This window comes from Pseudophryne corroboree, chromosome 1, assembly GCF_028390025.1.
Source record: "Pseudophryne corroboree isolate aPseCor3 chromosome 1, aPseCor3.hap2, whole genome shotgun sequence".
Taxonomy (NCBI): Eukaryota; Metazoa; Chordata; class Amphibia; order Anura; family Myobatrachidae; genus Pseudophryne; species Pseudophryne corroboree.
In genome coordinates this window covers 310,843,509-310,859,724 of record NC_086444.1, presented here as the reverse complement: position 1 = coordinate 310,859,724, position 16,216 = coordinate 310,843,509, and the positions used below count along the sequence as shown (strand labels likewise).

Genomic DNA, 16,216 nt, shown 5'->3' with positions numbered 1-16,216 from the left:
ATATATATATATATATATATATACACACATATACATACACATATACATACATACATACATACTAGGGTCTCAATCTCTGCTGATAAGGTACCTGTCCACGCTGCCACAGCGCTATAAACCCATGCCAACACAATCGCCGGTCTAAGTAGTGTACCAGAATGTGCACGCTATCTGCAGGATCCCTGAGAATAGCTGTTACGTCAGGGCTACCTTTTGGGCAAACGTGACACTCCCATCGTATCCTGGCCCTAGTAGGGAAAGGATACTACCTGAGAATTATTTGTGGGAAGCTGCAGTTTCTTGTCTGGAGATTCCCGCTCTTTTTCATCATGAGAGGAGGGAAATTGACCTCAGCTTTCTTCCCCTTACATGTGTACCCTTGTGTCAGGGACAGATGAGTCATCAGTGATATGCAAATCATCTTTTATTACAATACTTTTCTGCCATTTTGGCTGTAACTTTGCATTATCGTAGTCGACACTGGAGTCAGACTCCGTGTCGATATCAGTGTCTATTATTTTGGATAGTGATCATTGAGAGACTCTGAAGGTCTCTGCGACATAGGGATAGACATGGGTAGATTTCCTGTCTGTTCTCTAATCTTTTGTGCAATAAATTCACCTTAGCACTTAATTACACATATCCAAACAGGTGTCGGCGTTGTCGGCGTAGACACCCTCTCACACACATATTTGCTCCATCTCCTCCTTAGGGGAGCCTTTTACCTCAGACATGTCGACACACACGTACCGACACACCACACACTCAGGGAATGCTCATCTGAAGACAATTCCCCCATAAGGCCCTTTGGAGAGACAGAGAGAGAGTATGCCAGCACACACCCCAGCGCTATTAACCCAGGAATAACACAGTAACTTAATGTTAACCCAGTAACTGCTGTTTATATTGATTTTTGCGCCTAATTATGTGCCCCCCCCTTTCTTTTTACCCTCTTCTACCGTGTATCTGCAGGGGAGAGGCTGGGGAGCTTCCTCTCAGCGGTGCTGTGGAGAAAAAACATGGCGCTGGTGAGTGCTGAGGAAGAAGCCCCGCCCCCTCAACGGCGGGCTTCTGTCCCGCTTTCATGTACAATTTTTGGCAGGGGCTCATACATATATACAGTGGCCAACTGTATATATGCAAACTTTTGCCAAAGAGGTCTCTAATTGCTGCCAAGGGCGCCCCCCCCTGCGCCCTGCACCCTTACAGTGACCGGAGTATGTGGGTGTAGTGTGGGAGCAATGGCGCACAGCTGCAGTGCTGTGCGCTACCTCAGTGAAGACTGGAGTCTTCTGCCGCCGATTTCGAAGTCTTCTTGCTTCTTTCACCCGGCTTCTGTCTTCCGGCTCTGCAAGGGGGACGGCGGCGCGGCTCCGGGATCGGACAACGAGGGTGAGATCCTGTGTACGATCCCTCTGGAGCTAATGGTGTCCAGTAGCCTAAGAAGCAGGACCTATCTGCAGAGAGTAGGGCTGCTTCACTCCCCTCAGTCCCACGATGCAGGGAGTCTGTTGCCAGCAGAGCTCCCTGAAAATAAAAAAACCTAACAAAATACTTTCTTATAGCAAGCTCAGGAGAGCTCACTAAACAGCACCCAGCTCGTCTGGGCACAGATTCAAACTGAGGTCTGGAGGAGGGACATAGAGGGAGGAGCCAGAGCACACCAGAATCTAAATTCTATCTTCAAGTGCCCATGTCTCCTGCGGAGCCCGTCTATTCCCCATGGTCCTTACGGAGTCCCCAGCATCCGCTAGGACGTTAGAGAAAATACATTACAAAACAATTTGCAATCTTTAACATTTAATACTCAAACACATATACTAAACAGGTTTATTGACACAGTCCGGGGTGCTGTTATAGCAGAAGCCATACTTGATGCACACTTATAAGAAGTTTAAAAATTTAGGACTGAATTGGCAAATACAATCAAATGATTGTAATCAGGCCGGGCAGTAAAAGTGGTCACCTGATGACTGTAACATCTTGTTGTATGGTGTTGCAATATTTGCTTGGCCTGCCACAAATCACCAATCTGTATTCTACCAGCCACAAGTGGCCACGTTGTAAGCAGATCATGTTGTATAGACAAATTCCCTAAAATGTAATCATTATCATCATCATCAATCATTTGCCAGTAATTTTTTTCTTTCTATGAAGCACTTGATAAACACTCCGTTGCTCGCCTCACTTTTTTTAGTCACAATCTCAGATCACACGCGACTTGCGGAGTGTTAAAAGCTGTAAAAACAAACTGGTGGTACATTTAGACTCGCATAATAACCTTGTACAGACAACAACATTCAATGGCTGCCCCATTACTGTACCTTTGTCCTTTTTCAAAAACTCCAGCAAGGTTCTGATTGCTGCAACAGCCGTGGCAACGTTGGGGTCCTCCTTCAGCTGACACTTAAAGTACTCAATCACTTCTATATGGACAAATGAGAAATCATTATTTGCAGATTTCCTTCAAGGTACAATGGACAGAACATGACACCAAACACAACCAATAAACATGTCTAGTCTGCTTCTTTCTAAAGTGAAAATGGGAACAGATGGCATAATTATGTATTGCTAGTGGTTTTGGCAATATACACAGTTTAATATGCGGATATGTCCAGTTATGGGTGCGGATCATTAGGTTGTACAGTATTAGGTCGACAATCTCTAGTTCGACCCCATATTGTCGACATGCACATGGTCGACAGGGTCAATTGGTTGACATGTAAAGGGTAGACACCTGAAAAGATTGACAGGTACAAGCGGTCGCCCCGGGTGATGCAGTGTCCGTCCAAAGTCCCTGGCCACTCTCCTGCTACCAACGCGTTTCTACACCACAAGGGTGTCTTTTTCAAGGTGTCTAATAGCAATTATCTACTAATTCTTTGTAGACCGATTGTACCAGTGAGAGTCTAATTTGCCTGGCTTGTTTTATATATTTTATATGTCTATTGAAAAAAACTTTTTATACTATTGGGAGCATCTTTCCATTTTATCTGAGGTGTCTGTGTGAGAAAGGGAAGATCGTGGGAATTCCAGGTGTATCCTAAGGAGTCACTGGGCTTTTCTGTCTACTTATTCATGTAGACCAGTGGTTCTCAAACTCGGTCCTCAGGACCCCACACAGTGCATGTTTTGCAGGTAACCCAGCAGGTGCACAGGTGTATTAATTAATCACTGACACATTTTAAAAGGTCCAGAGGTGGAGTTAATTATATCACTTGCGATTCTGTGAGGAGACGTGCAAAACATGCACTGTGTGGGGTCCTGAGGACCGAGTTTGAGAACCTGTGATGTAGACCATCTTATTTGGTACGAATTTGACGAGCAGAATCAGCTTTAAGACTGTACTATACAGAATTATGCTATGATATTGTGACCTAATGGAGGTTGAAACTGCCTATGCATAAGAAAACCGAGCTAAAGGAATTGGTGATCTTCTATATTTGTTTCTGTTGATAAGTGTGGGCGACACTCATTTTCACTAAATCATTTAAGCAGCGGTTAGCGCTTTGTTTGAACACACCTTTCTCTAAATTAGTGGAAACGTTTACACTCGCCACACTTCAGGCAAGGTGCCGAGCGCAACTACTCCCAATAGTAGTCCACGTGGATGGTAAAGTATGAACTATGTGTGGACCATTGTCAAGTTGACCTTTTGTACCTGTCAACCTAATGCATGTCCACCATGTGATGTGGGGTTGACCTGTTGACTGTCGACCTATCATCCGGATACCCCAGTTATAAGGGATATACATCTAGGATGTAATTATGACGAGGGCAAATGTAAGTTCTGTATGCTGGCTGTGGTCATCTAGCAGCTGCTGTGTAGTATTTTTCAGGAGAGGAAATACAGGCAGCAAAATATTTATTATGCAGATAAAACAAACATAAAATAATAGAATATAAGGTTTGAAAACCTAGTGCTAAAAAGTATATGCTTAATCAGGCAACCCCAATGTTCCCTGACTACATGACTCCACACGTTATATACTATGACACTGTAATAGTTACCGTTCTCGTTCATGGCTGGGGTCTGGAGTTCCCCTCAGGGTCGGTGTTAGGATGAGAAGATGTGGGGGCCTATGGAGACAGAGATGTCACTGGAGCAGCAGATGAATTATCTCTACGTCAAAATATACAGCACTGACAGGGTTAATACTGGCAGCATGGCGGCCCGCACGTTGCCCTGCTCCCTCCGCCTCCATGTGACGTCATCATGCGGGGACGGAAGTGTGGCATATGCTGCACTGTGTGATTGATGGCATATTATGGCTTCAGGTGAGTGTGTCCAGTGTACAGTAACGTTGTCTCGTAGCTGCTATAGGTATTTCCCTGTGCTGTCACAGCCTATGGTGTTATACAGCAGCCACTGCCATGCTCTGATCCTTACTCAGACAGCGGTGCATGATCTACTGCAGACCCCATATACAGGGAGACAGTTACCAGGGCACAGGCTGCACACGTATGGGGTGTACGGTAACACACAGATGGATCTTGCAGACATAAATATTATATGCTAAAGATTTCACACAGACGGGTTTTTTTTAATGGTAACATTTTGAATAAATGATTGAAATGCAATATTTCTATCAGCTGACTATACTGTAAATCACTGCAAACTCAGTGCTCTTCACTAGTATTTATTAACAGTTTAAATAGCACAGCAAATTCTGTTGCGCTTTCCTATGTGTAGTCAGACGTACAGTGATTTTTAAATTATTACTTTAATCACTGTGAGAGGTCACAGAATTCTAACGTGACTTATAATATTCATAATTAATTACAGAAGCTGTTGCATCATTTCTTATACGTTTTGCTATTAAAAACACTGAAGTGATGACCTTAAAATGCATTACTGCTTATAGAGATCTAGTTACCTGAGTGTGTACATTTATTAACACCATTTGTGTATTGTATCAGTATTCCTTTTGAATATCACGATTGTTTCTGAAAAAAAAAGTGTGCGTGTGATGTCGGTGCCATAGCATTATGGTGGCGTTACAGAAACAGGTGCGTGTCGGACCAGTTTTCTGGGCGTGCTGAAGCCAGTACCTGTGTTCTTGATTGCGGCTTTACTGGCTCCAGTAGCGTTAATTTCCCAGCAATCCTAAGTAATATGACCAATGTTTACACAGATGATCTGATGCTGCGTTCCTGAACGCATTATTATTATTATCCTTTATTTATACGGCGCCACATGGGATCCGCAGCGCCTAATTTCAGAGTACATAAACAAGCAAAACAAGAAAACAGTGACTTACAATTAAAGACAATATAGGACAAGTACAGGATATATAAACATAGCTGCGTCAGCAGACAACACTGAAATAAGTATCAGAGCAGCAGAAAACTGAGGGATTTGGTGCCATCAAAGCGAGTATTGAAAAGAAGGTTAAGTAAGAGATGGAAAAGCACATGAGGGAAGAGGGGAGGGTCACACAGACACTGGTGACACAGATGGGGTAGAAAGTGAGTGTGGGCGACAGATGTCTTAGTATGAGAGACAGCTGGGTTTGGTGAAGAAGTGGGTCTTGAGAGCCATTTGAAGTTTTGTGGAGAGTCTGAGGGGGAGTGGTAGAGAATTGCAGAGTACATTTGGTGAGGAAGATGAGCTGGGCAGCAGCATTCAGGATAGATTGGAGTGGAGGGAAGCATTTGTCAGGGATGCCAGATAGGAGAAGATTACAGTAGTCCAGTCTGGCGATGACCAGTGAGTGGATAAGGGTCTGATCCTAGAAATATTTTTGAGAAAAAAATGACAGGTTTGTGAGAGGTGCTGAATGTGTTGTTTGAAGGAGAGGCAGGAGTAAAGGACTGCTCAAAGACAGTGCACTTGGGGGCTAGAGGAGAGATAGTAGCAGTGGAACTGAGAATCCGGCTGGAGGCGTACAAAGACGCAGCGGCTGTGTGATTTGCGTCCATCTTTTAATCAGACCCATATTCCCTGTCACCCTCTTTTCTACCTGGTCACCTCTTCCCACTTTTGCACCGAAGATTGCTGCTCACAACCTCTGGAATGCCCTCCTATGCTCCATTAGATTTTCATCCAGCCTCTACATCAGGTTTGGCCAAACCGGTCCTCGAGATCTGCCAACAGTTCATGTTTTCCAGGCATCCTGGAGATCTGTAGAATTGTCAGTTAGTAATGACTACACCTGTGCACCAGCTAGGTGGTCTGGAAAATGTGAACTGTTGGTAGATCTCGAGGACTGGTTTGGCCAGCTCTGCTGTACATGTTCTATTCCTACCTCTTTACAGAGTTTACTAATACTTTGCCTTGTATTATACATATAGGTCTGAATGTGCAGTGGGTGCTGGAAACCTTTTTTTCTCTATCGTCCTAGTGGATGCTGGGGTTCCTGAAAGGACCATGGGGAATAGCGGCTCCGCAGGAGACGGGGCACAAAAAGTAAAGCTTTTCCAGATCAGGTGGTGTGCACTGGCTCCTCCCCCTATGACCCTCCTCCAGACTCCAGTTAGATTTTTGTGCCCGGCCGAGAAGGGTGCAATCTAGGTGGCTCTCCTAAAGAGCTGCTTAGAAAAAGTTTAGCTTAGGTTTTTTATTTTACAGTGAGTCCTGCTGGCAACAGGATCACTGCAACGAGGGACTGAGGGGAGAAGAAGTGAACTCACCTGCGTGCAGGATGGATTGGCTTCTTGGCTACTGGACATCAGCTCCAGAGGGACGATCACAGGTACAGCCTGGATGGTCACCGGAGCCGCGCCGCCGGCCCCCTTGCAGATGCTGAAGTCAGAAGAGGTCCAAAATCGGCGGCTGAAGACTCCTGCAGTCTTCTAAAGGTAGCGCACAGCACTGCAGCTGTGCGCCATTTTCCTCTCAGCACACTTCACACGCAGTCACTGAGGGTGCAGGGCGCTGGGGGGGGGCGCCCTGGGAGGCAAATGTAACCTATATAAAGGCTAAAAATACCTCACATATAGCCCCCAGAGGCTATATGGAGATATTTAACCCCTGCCTGGATTCACTAAATAGCGGGAGACGAGCCCGCCAAAAAAGGGGCGGGGCCTATCTCCTCAGCACACGGCGCCATTTCCTCTCACAGCTCCGCTGGTCAGGACGGCTCCCAGGTCTCTCCCCTGCACTGCACTACAGAAACAGGGTAAAACAGAGAGGGGGGGCAAATTTATGGCGATATTTTTATATATATATAAAGCAGCTATAAGGGAGCACTTATTATAAGGCTATCCCTGTTATATATAGCGCTTTTGGTGTGTGCTGGCAAACTCTCCCTCTGTCTCCCCAAAGGGCTAGTGGGTCCTGTCTTCGTTAGGAGCATTCCCTGTGTGTCTGCTGTGTGTCGGTACGTGTGTGTCGACATGTATGAGGACGATATTGGTGTGGAGGCGGAGCAATTGCCAAATATGAGGATGTCACCCCCTAGGGAGTCGACACCAGAATGGATGCCTTTATTTATGGAACTACGGGATAGTGTCAACACGCTAAAGCAGTCGTTTGACGACATGAGACGGCCGGACAATCAATTAGTGCCTGTCCAGGCGACTCAAACACCGTCAGGGGCTGTAAAACGCCCTTTGCCTCAGTCGGTCGACACAGACCCAGACACAGGCACTGACTCCAGTGGTGACGGTGACGAATCAACCGTATTTTCCAGTAGGGCCACACGTTATATGATTTTGGCAATGAAGGAGGCGTTACATTTAGCTGATACTACAGGTACCACTAAACAGGGTATTATGTGGGGTGTGAAAAAACTACCTATAGTTTTTCCTGAATCAGAAGAATTAAATGACGTGTGTAATGAAGCGTGGGTTGCTCCTGATAAAAAGCTGAAAATTTCAAAGAAATTATTGGCATTATACCCTTTCCCGCCAGAGGTTAGGGAGCGCTGGGAAACATCTCCTAGGGTGGACAAGGCGCTAACACGCTTATCTAAACAAGTGGCGTTACCCTCTCCTGAGACGGCCGCACTTAAAGATCCATCAGATAGGAGGATGGAAAATATCCAAAAAGGTATATACACACATGCAGGTGTTATACTACGACCAGCTATAGCGACTGCCTGGATGTGCAGTGCTGGGGTAGTTTGGTCAGAGTCCCTGATTGAAAATATTGATACCCTGGACAGGGACAATATTTTACTGTCGTTAGAACAAATAAAGGATGCATTTCTTTATATGCGTGATGCACAGAGGGATATCTGCACACTGGCATCACGGGTAAGTGCTATGTCCATTTCGGCCAGAAGAGCTTTATGGACGCGACAGTGGACAGGCGATGCGGATTCAAAACGGCATATGGAAGTTTTGCCGTATAAAGGGGAGGAGTTATTTGGAGTCGGTCTATCAGATTTGGTGGCCACGGCTACAGCCGGGAAATCCACCTTTCTACCTCAAGTCACTCCCCAACAGAAAAAGGCACCGACTTTTCAACCGCAGCCCTTTCGTTCCTTTAAAAATAAGAGAGCAAAGGGCTATTCATATCTGCCACGAGGCAGAGGTCGAGGGAAGAGACAGCAACAGGCAGCTCCTTCCCAGGAACAGAAGCCCTCCCCGGCTTCTACAAAAGCCTCAGCATGACGCTGGGGCTTCTCAAGCGGACTCGGGGACGGTGGGCGGTCGTCTCAAAAATTACAGCGCGCAGTGGGCTCACTCGCAAGTAGATCCCTGGATCCTGCAGATAATATCTCAGGGGTACAGGTTGGAATTAGAGACAGATCCACCTCGCCGTTTCCTGAAGTCTGCTTTACCAACGTCCCCCTCCGAAAGGGAGACGGTTTTGGAAGCCATTCACAAGCTGTACTCTCAGCAGGTGATAGTCAAGGTACCTCTTCTACAACAAGGGAAGGGGTATTATTCCACTCTTTTTGTGGTACCGAAGCCGGATGGCTCGGTAAGGCCTATTCTAAATCTGAAGTCCTTGAACCTGTACATAAAGAAGTTCAAGTTCAAAATGGAGTCACTCAGAGCAGTGATAGCGAACCTGGAAGAGGGGGATTTTATGGTATCCTTGGACATCAAGGATGCGTATCTCCACGTTCCAATTTACCCCTCACACCAGGGGTACCTCAGGTTCGTTGTACAAAACTGTCACTATCAGTTTCAGACGCTGCCGTTCGGATTGTCCACGGCACCTCGGGTCTTTACAAAGGTAATGGCCGAGATGATGATTCTTCTTCGAAGAAAAGGCATATTAATTATCCCATACTTGGACGATCTCCTAATAAGAGCAAGGTCCAGAGAACAGCTAGAGATGGGATTAGCACTGTCTCAAGAAGTGCTAAAACAGCACGGGTGGATTCTGAATATTCCAAAATCCCAGTTAATGCCGACAACTCGTCTGCTGTTCCTAGGGATGATTCTGGACACGGTTCAGAAAAAGGTTTTTCTCCCGGAGGAAAAAGCCAAGGAGTTATCCGAGCTTGTCAGGAACCTCCTAAAACCAGGAAAGGTGTCTGTACATCAATGCACAAGAGTCCTGGGAAAAATGGTGGCTTCTTACGAAGCAATTCCATTCGGCAGATTCCACGCAAGAATTTTCCAAAGGGATCTGTTGGACAAATGGTCAGGGTCGCATCTTCAGATGCACCTGCGGATAACCCTGTCTCCAAGGACAAGGGTGTCTCTTCTGTGGTGGTTGCAGAGTGCTCATCTATTGGAGGGCCGCAGATTCGGCATACAGGATTGGATCCTGGTGACCACGGACGCCAGCCTGAGAGGCTGGGGAGCAGTCACACAAGGAAGAAACTTCCAGGGAGTATGGACGAGCCTGGAAACGTCTCTTCACATAAACATTCTGGAACTAAGAGCAATCTACAATGCTCTAAGCCAGGCAGAACCTCTGCTTCAGGGAAAACCGGTGTTGATCCAGTCGGACAACATCACGGCAGTCGCCCATGTGAACAGACAGGGCGGCACAAGAAGCAGGAGTGCAATGGCAGAAGCTGCAAGGATTCTTCGCTGGGCAGAGAATCATGTGATAGCACTGTCAGCAGTGTTCATCCCGGGAGTGGACAACTGGGAAGCAGACTTCCTCAGCAGACACGATCTTCACCCGGGAGAGTGGGGACTTCATCCAGAAGTCTTCCACATGCTGGTAACCCGTTGGGAAAGACCAATGGTGGACATGATGGCGTCTCGCCTCAACAAAAAACTGGACAGGTATTGCGCCAGGTCAAGAGATCCGCAGGCAATAGCTGTGGACGCGCTGGTAACGCCTTGGGTGTACCAGTCGGTGTATATGTTTCCTCCTCTGCCTCTCATACCAAAAGTATTGAGAATTATACGGCAAAGAGGCGTAAGAACGATACTAGTGGTTCCGGATTGGCCAAGAAGGACTTGGTATCCGGAACTTCAAGAGATGATCACGGAAGATCCGTGGCCTCTACCTCTAAGGAGGGACTTGCTTCAGCAGGGTCCCTGTCTGTTTCAAGACTTACCGCGGCTGCGTTTGACGGCATGGCGGTTGAACGCCGGATCCTAAAGGAAAAAGGCATACCGGAAGAAGTCATTCCTACTTTGATTAAAGCAAGGAAGGAAGTAACCGTGCAACATTATCACCGAATTTGGCGAAAATATGTTGCGTGGTGCGAAGATCGGAGTGCTCCGACGGAGGAATTTCAACTGGGTCAATTCCTACATTTCCTGCAATCAGGATTGTCTATGGGTCTCAAATTGGGATCTATTAAGGTTCAAATTTCGGCCCTGTCGATTTTCTTTCAAAAAAGAATTGGCTTCAGTCCCTGAAGTCCAGACCTTTGTTAAGGGAGTGCTGCATATACAGCCTCCTGTGGTGCCTCCAGTGGCACCGTGGGATCTCAATGTGGTTTTGGATTTTCTAAAATCTCATTGGTTTGAACCACTAAAAAAGGTGGATTTGAAATATCTCACATGGAAAGTGACCATGCTTCTAGCCCTGGCTTCGGCCAGGAGAGTGTCAGAACTGGCAGCTTTATCTTACAAAAGCCCATATCTGATTTTCCATTCGGACAGGGCAGAACTGCGGACTCGTCCGCATTTTCTCCCTAAGGTGGTGTCAGCATTTCATCTGAACCAGCCTATTGTAGTGCCTGCGGCTACAAGTGACTTGGAGGACTCCAAGTTACTGGACGTTGTCAGAGCATTAAAAATATATATTGCAAGGACAGCTGGAGTCAGAAAATCTGACTCGTTGTTTATATTGTATGCACCCAACAAGATGGGTGCTCCTGCGTCTAAGCAGACGATTGCTCGTTGGATCTGTAGCACAATCCAACTTGCACATTCTGTGGCAGGCCTGCCACAGCCTAAATCTGTAAAGGCCCACTCCACAAGGAAGGTGGGCTCATCTTGGGCGGCTGCCCGAGGGGTCTCGGCATTACAACTTTGCCGAGCAGCTACGTGGTCAGGGGAGAACACGTTTGTAAAATTTTACAAATTTGATACTCTGGCTAAGGAGGACCTGGAGTTCTCTCATTCGGTGCTGCAGAGTCATCCGCACTCTCCCGCCCGTTTGGGAGCTTTGGTATAATCCCCATGGTCCTTTCAGGAACCCCAGCATCCACTAGGACGATAGAGAAAATAAGATTTTACTTACCGATAAATCTATTTCTCGGAGTCCGTAGTGGATGCTGGGCGCCCATCCCAAGTGCGGATTATCTGCAATAATTGTACATAGTTATTGTTAACAAATTCGGGTTATTGTTGAAGGAAGCCATCTTTCAGAGGCTCCGCTGTTATCATACTGTTAACTGGGTTTAGATCACAAGTTGTACGGTGTGATTGGTGTGGCTGGTATGAGTCTTACCCGGGATTCAAAATCCTCCCTTATTGTGTACGCTCGTCCGGGCACAGTACCTAACTGGAGTCTGGAGGAGGGTCATAGGGGGAGGAGCCAGTGCACACCACCTGATCTGGAAAAGCTTTACTTTTTGTGCCCTGTCTCCTGCGGAGCCGCTATTCCCCATGGTCCTTTCAGGAACCCCAGCATCCACTACGGACTCCGAGAAATAGATTTATCGGTAAGTAAAATCTTATTATTTATACTGTGTGATTATTGTTTTTCTTTCATAATTTCTAATTTATATTGCAAAATGTTAAACAATAATAAACTGCAATTTAAAAAATATTTATAGGCAGCTACTTACCTTCCATATTAAACAAAGTGGTAAACTACCAGAGAATCTGCTCAGTGACTTATATAAGAATGTATCAGAGAAACATGGTGGTAGGTTTACTATGCTGCGGCTTTTCAAAGCCGCTGATGATCGGTGGTTTTGATTGATGGATTTCAAAGGGCAGTAGTAATTAATGCTGTATTAAAAGATATTACTAAATATGCATGTATACTCTGTGTATGTGTGTCTTATTTATTTATTAATAGTTTCTTATATAGCGCAGCAAATTCCGTTGCGCTTTACAGTTGGACACAATGATAAAACAATCTGGGTAATAACAAACAGTCATAGAGGTAGGAAGGCCCTGCTTGTAAGCTTACAATCTATAGGGAAATAGGGATTGATACACAAGGATAGGTGCTATCTAAATTATTTATAGTAGGTTATTATTAACCATTATCTACCAAACTATGAAATGAGGAAAAATACAACCTTTCTCTGACGTCCTAGTGGATGCTGGGAACTCCGTAAGGACCATGGGGAATAGCGGCTCCGCAGGAGACTGGGCACAAAAGTAAAAGCTTTAGGACTACCTGGTGTGCACTGGCTCCTCCCCCTATGACCCTCCTCCAAGCCTCAGTTAGATTTTCGTGCCCGAACGAGAAGGGTGCATACTAGGTGGCTCTCCTGAGCTGCTTAGAGTAAAAGTTTAAATTAGGTTTTTTATTTTCAGTGAGTCCTGCTGGCAACAGGCTCACTGCACCGAGGGACTAAGGGGAGAAGAAGCGAACTCACCTGCGTGCAGAGTGGATTGGGCTTCTTAGGCTACTGGACATTAGCTCCAGAGGGACGATCACAGGCCCAGCCATGGATGGGTCCCAGAGCCGCGCCGCCGGCCCCCTTACAGAGCCAGAAGACAGAAGAGGTCTGGAAAATCGTCGGCAGAAGACGTCCTGTCTTCAATAAGGTAGCGCACAGCACCGCAGCTGTGCGCCATTGCTCTCAGCACACTTCACACTCCGGTCACTGAAGGTGCAGGGCGCTGGGGGGGGGCGCCCTGAGACGCAATAAAAACACCTTAGATGGCTAAAAATACATCACATATAGCTCCTGGGCTATATGGATGCATTTAACCCCTGCCAGTTTTTCCTTAAAAAAGCGGGAGAAAGGCCGCCGAGAAGGGGGCGGAGCTTATCTCCTCAGCACACAAGCGCCATTTTCCCTCACAGCTCCGTTGGAGGGAAGCTCCCTGGCTCTCCCCTGCAGTCCTGCACTACAGAAACAGGGTAAAACAAGAGAGGGGGGGCACTAATTTGGCAGATTAATAAATACAGCAGCTATATAAGGGAAAAACACTTATATAAGGTTATCCCTGTATATATATAGCGCTCTGGTGTGTGCTGGCAAACTCTCCCTCTGTCTCCCCAAAGGGCTAGTGGGGTCCTGTCCTCTATCAGAGCATTCCCTGTGTGTGTGCTGTGTGTCGGTACGTTGTGTCGACATGTATGAGGAGGAAAATGGTATGGAGGCGGAGCAATTGCCTGTAATAGTGATGTCACCCCCTAGGGAGTCGACACCTGACTGGATGGTCTTATGGAAGGAATTACGTGATAGCGTCAGCACTTTACAAAAGACTGTTGACGACATGAGACAGCCGGAAAAACAGTTAATACCTGTCCAGGCGTCTCAAACACCGTTAGGGGCTCTAAAGCGCCCGTTACCTCAGATGGTCGACACAGACCCAGACACGGACACTGACTCCAGTGTCGACGGTGAGGAAACAAACGTATTTTCCAGTAGGGCCACACGTTACATGATCACGGCAATGAAGGAGGTTTTGAACATTTCTGATACTACAAGTACCACAAAAAAGGGTATTATGTGGGGTGTGAAAAAACTACCCGTAGTTTTTCCTGAATCAGATGAATTAAATGAGGTGTGTGATGAAGCGTGGGTTTCCCCCGATAAAAAACTGCTAATTTCTAAAAAATTATTGGCATTATACCCTTTCCCGCCAGAGGTTAGGGCGCGTTGGGAAACACCCCCTAGGGTAGATAAGGCGCTCACGCGCTTATCAAAACAAGTGGCGTTACCGTCTCCTGATACGGCCGCCCTCAAAGAGCCAGCTGATAGGAAGCTGGAAAATATCCTAAAAAGTATATACACACATACTGGTGTTATACTGCGACCAGCAATCGCCTCAGCCTGGATGTGCAGTGCGGGGCTGGCTTGGTCGGATTCCCTGACTGAAAATATTGATACCCTGGACAGGGACAGTATATTATTGACTATAGAGCATTTAAAGGATGCATTTCTATATATGCGAGATGCACAGAGGGATATTTGCACTCTGGCATCAAGAGTAAGTGCGCTGTCCATTTCTGCCAGAAGAGGGTTATGGACGCGACAGTGGTCAGGTGATGCGGATTCCAAACGGCATATGGAAGTATTGCCGTATAAAGGGGAGGAGTTATTTGGGGTCGGTCTATCGGACCTGGTGGCCACGGCAACGGCTGGGAAATCCACCTTTTTACCCCAGTTCACCTCTCAGCAGAAAAAGACACCGTCTTTTCAGGCTCAGTCCTTTCGTCCCCATAAGGGCAAGCGGGCAAAAGGCCACTCATATCTGCCCCGGGGCAGAGGAAGGGGAAAATGACTGCAGCAGGCAGCCTCTTCCCAGGAACAGAAGCCCTCCCCCGCTTCTGCCAAGTCCTCAGCATGACGCTGGGGCCTTACAAGCGGACTCAGGTACGGTGGGGGGTCGTCTCAAGAATTTCAGCGCGCAGTGGGCTCACTCGCAAGTGGACCCCTGGATCCTGCAGGTAGTATCTCAGGGGTACAAATTGGAATTCGAGACGTCTCCCCCTCGCCGGTTCCTGAAGTCTGCTTTACCAACGTCTCCCTCCAACAGGGAGGCGGTATTGGAAGCCATTCACAAGCTGTATTCCCAGCAGGTGATAATCAAGGTACCCCTCCTACAACAGGAAAAGGGGTATTATTCCACGCTGTTTGTGGTACCGAAGCTGGACGGCTCGGTGAGACCTATTTTAAATCTGAAATCATTGAACACTTACATACAAAGGTTCAAACTCAAGATGGAGTCACTCAGAGCAGTGATAGCGAACCTGGAAGAAGGGGACTATATGGTTTCTCTGGACATCAAGGATGCTTACCTCCATGTCCCAATTTGCCCTTCTCACCAAGGGTACCTCAGGTTTGTGGTACAGAACTGTCACTATCAGTTTCAGACGCTGCCGTTTGGATTGTCCACGGCACCCCGGGTCTTTACCAAGGTAATGGCCGAAATGATGATTCTTCTTCGAAGAAAAGGCGTCTTAATTATCCCTTACTTGGACGATCTCCTGATAAGGGCAAGGTCCAGGGAACTGTTAGAGGTCGGAGTAGCACTATCTCAAGTAGTACTACGACAGCACGGGTGGATTCTAAATATTCCAAAATCGCAGCTGATTCCGACGACACGTCTGCTGTTCCTAGGGATGATTCTGGACACAGTCCAGAAAAAGGTGTTTCTCCCGGAGGAGAAAGCCAGGGAGTTATCCGAGCTAGTCAGGAACCTCCTAAAACCAGGCCAAGTGTCAGTGCATCAATGCACAAGGGTCCTGGGAAAAATGGTGGCTTCTTACGAAGCGATTCCATTCGGCAGATTCCATGCAAGAACTTTTCAGTGGGATCTGCTGGACAAATGGTCCGGATCGCATCTTCAGATGCATCAGCGGATAACCCTGTCTCCAAGGACAAGGGTGTCTCTCCTGTGGTGGTTGCAGAGTGCTCATCTTCTAGAGGGCCGCAGATTCGGCATTCAGGACTGGGTCCTGGTGACCACGGATGCCAGCCTGAGAGGCTGGGGAGCAGTCACACAGGGAAGAAATTTCCAGGGCTTGTGGTCAAGCATGGAAACGTCATTTCACATAAATATCCTGGAACTAAGGGCCATTTACAATGCCCTAAGTCAAGCAAGGCCTCTGCTTCAGGGTCAGCCGGTGTTGATCCAGTCGGACAACATCACGGCAGTCGCCCACGTAAACAGACAGGGCGGCACAAGAAGCAGGAGGGCAATGGCAGAAGTTGCAAGGATTCTTCGCTGGGCGGAAAATCATGTGATAGCACTGTCAGCAGTGTTC

At 47.0% G+C, this 16,216-nt stretch overlaps 2 protein-coding genes across 3 annotated transcripts in view; one reads left to right on the top strand and one right to left on the bottom strand.

Annotated features, from left to right (window-relative positions):
- EIF2B1 (eukaryotic translation initiation factor 2B subunit alpha) overlaps window positions 1-4,175 on the bottom strand; it is a 32,934-nt gene extending 28,759 nt beyond the window's left edge. Inside the window, exons 1-2 of the mRNA XM_063964490.1 lie at window positions 4,012-4,175; window positions 2,325-2,426 (exon numbers count right to left, since the gene is read on the bottom strand). Of these exons, the coding sequence (XP_063820560.1) occupies window positions 2,325-2,426; window positions 4,012-4,024 (115 nt within the window). The 5' untranslated portion in view covers window positions 4,025-4,175. The remainder of the gene's footprint in view (window positions 1-2,324; window positions 2,427-4,011) is intronic.
- GTF2H3 (general transcription factor IIH subunit 3) overlaps window positions 3,223-16,216 on the top strand; it is an 89,653-nt gene continuing 76,659 nt past the window's right edge. Inside the window, exon 1 of one of the 2 annotated variants that reach the window (XM_063964488.1) lies at window positions 3,223-3,309. Coding sequence is in view for 1 of the 2 variants with exons in the window: in XM_063964487.1 (XP_063820557.1) it covers window positions 4,269-4,278 (10 nt within the window). In the remaining variant the exon portion in view is untranslated. Of the gene's footprint in view, window positions 3,310-4,188; window positions 4,279-16,216 lie in introns of those variants that run through there. The other variant, XM_063964487.1, reaches the window with a different exon arrangement.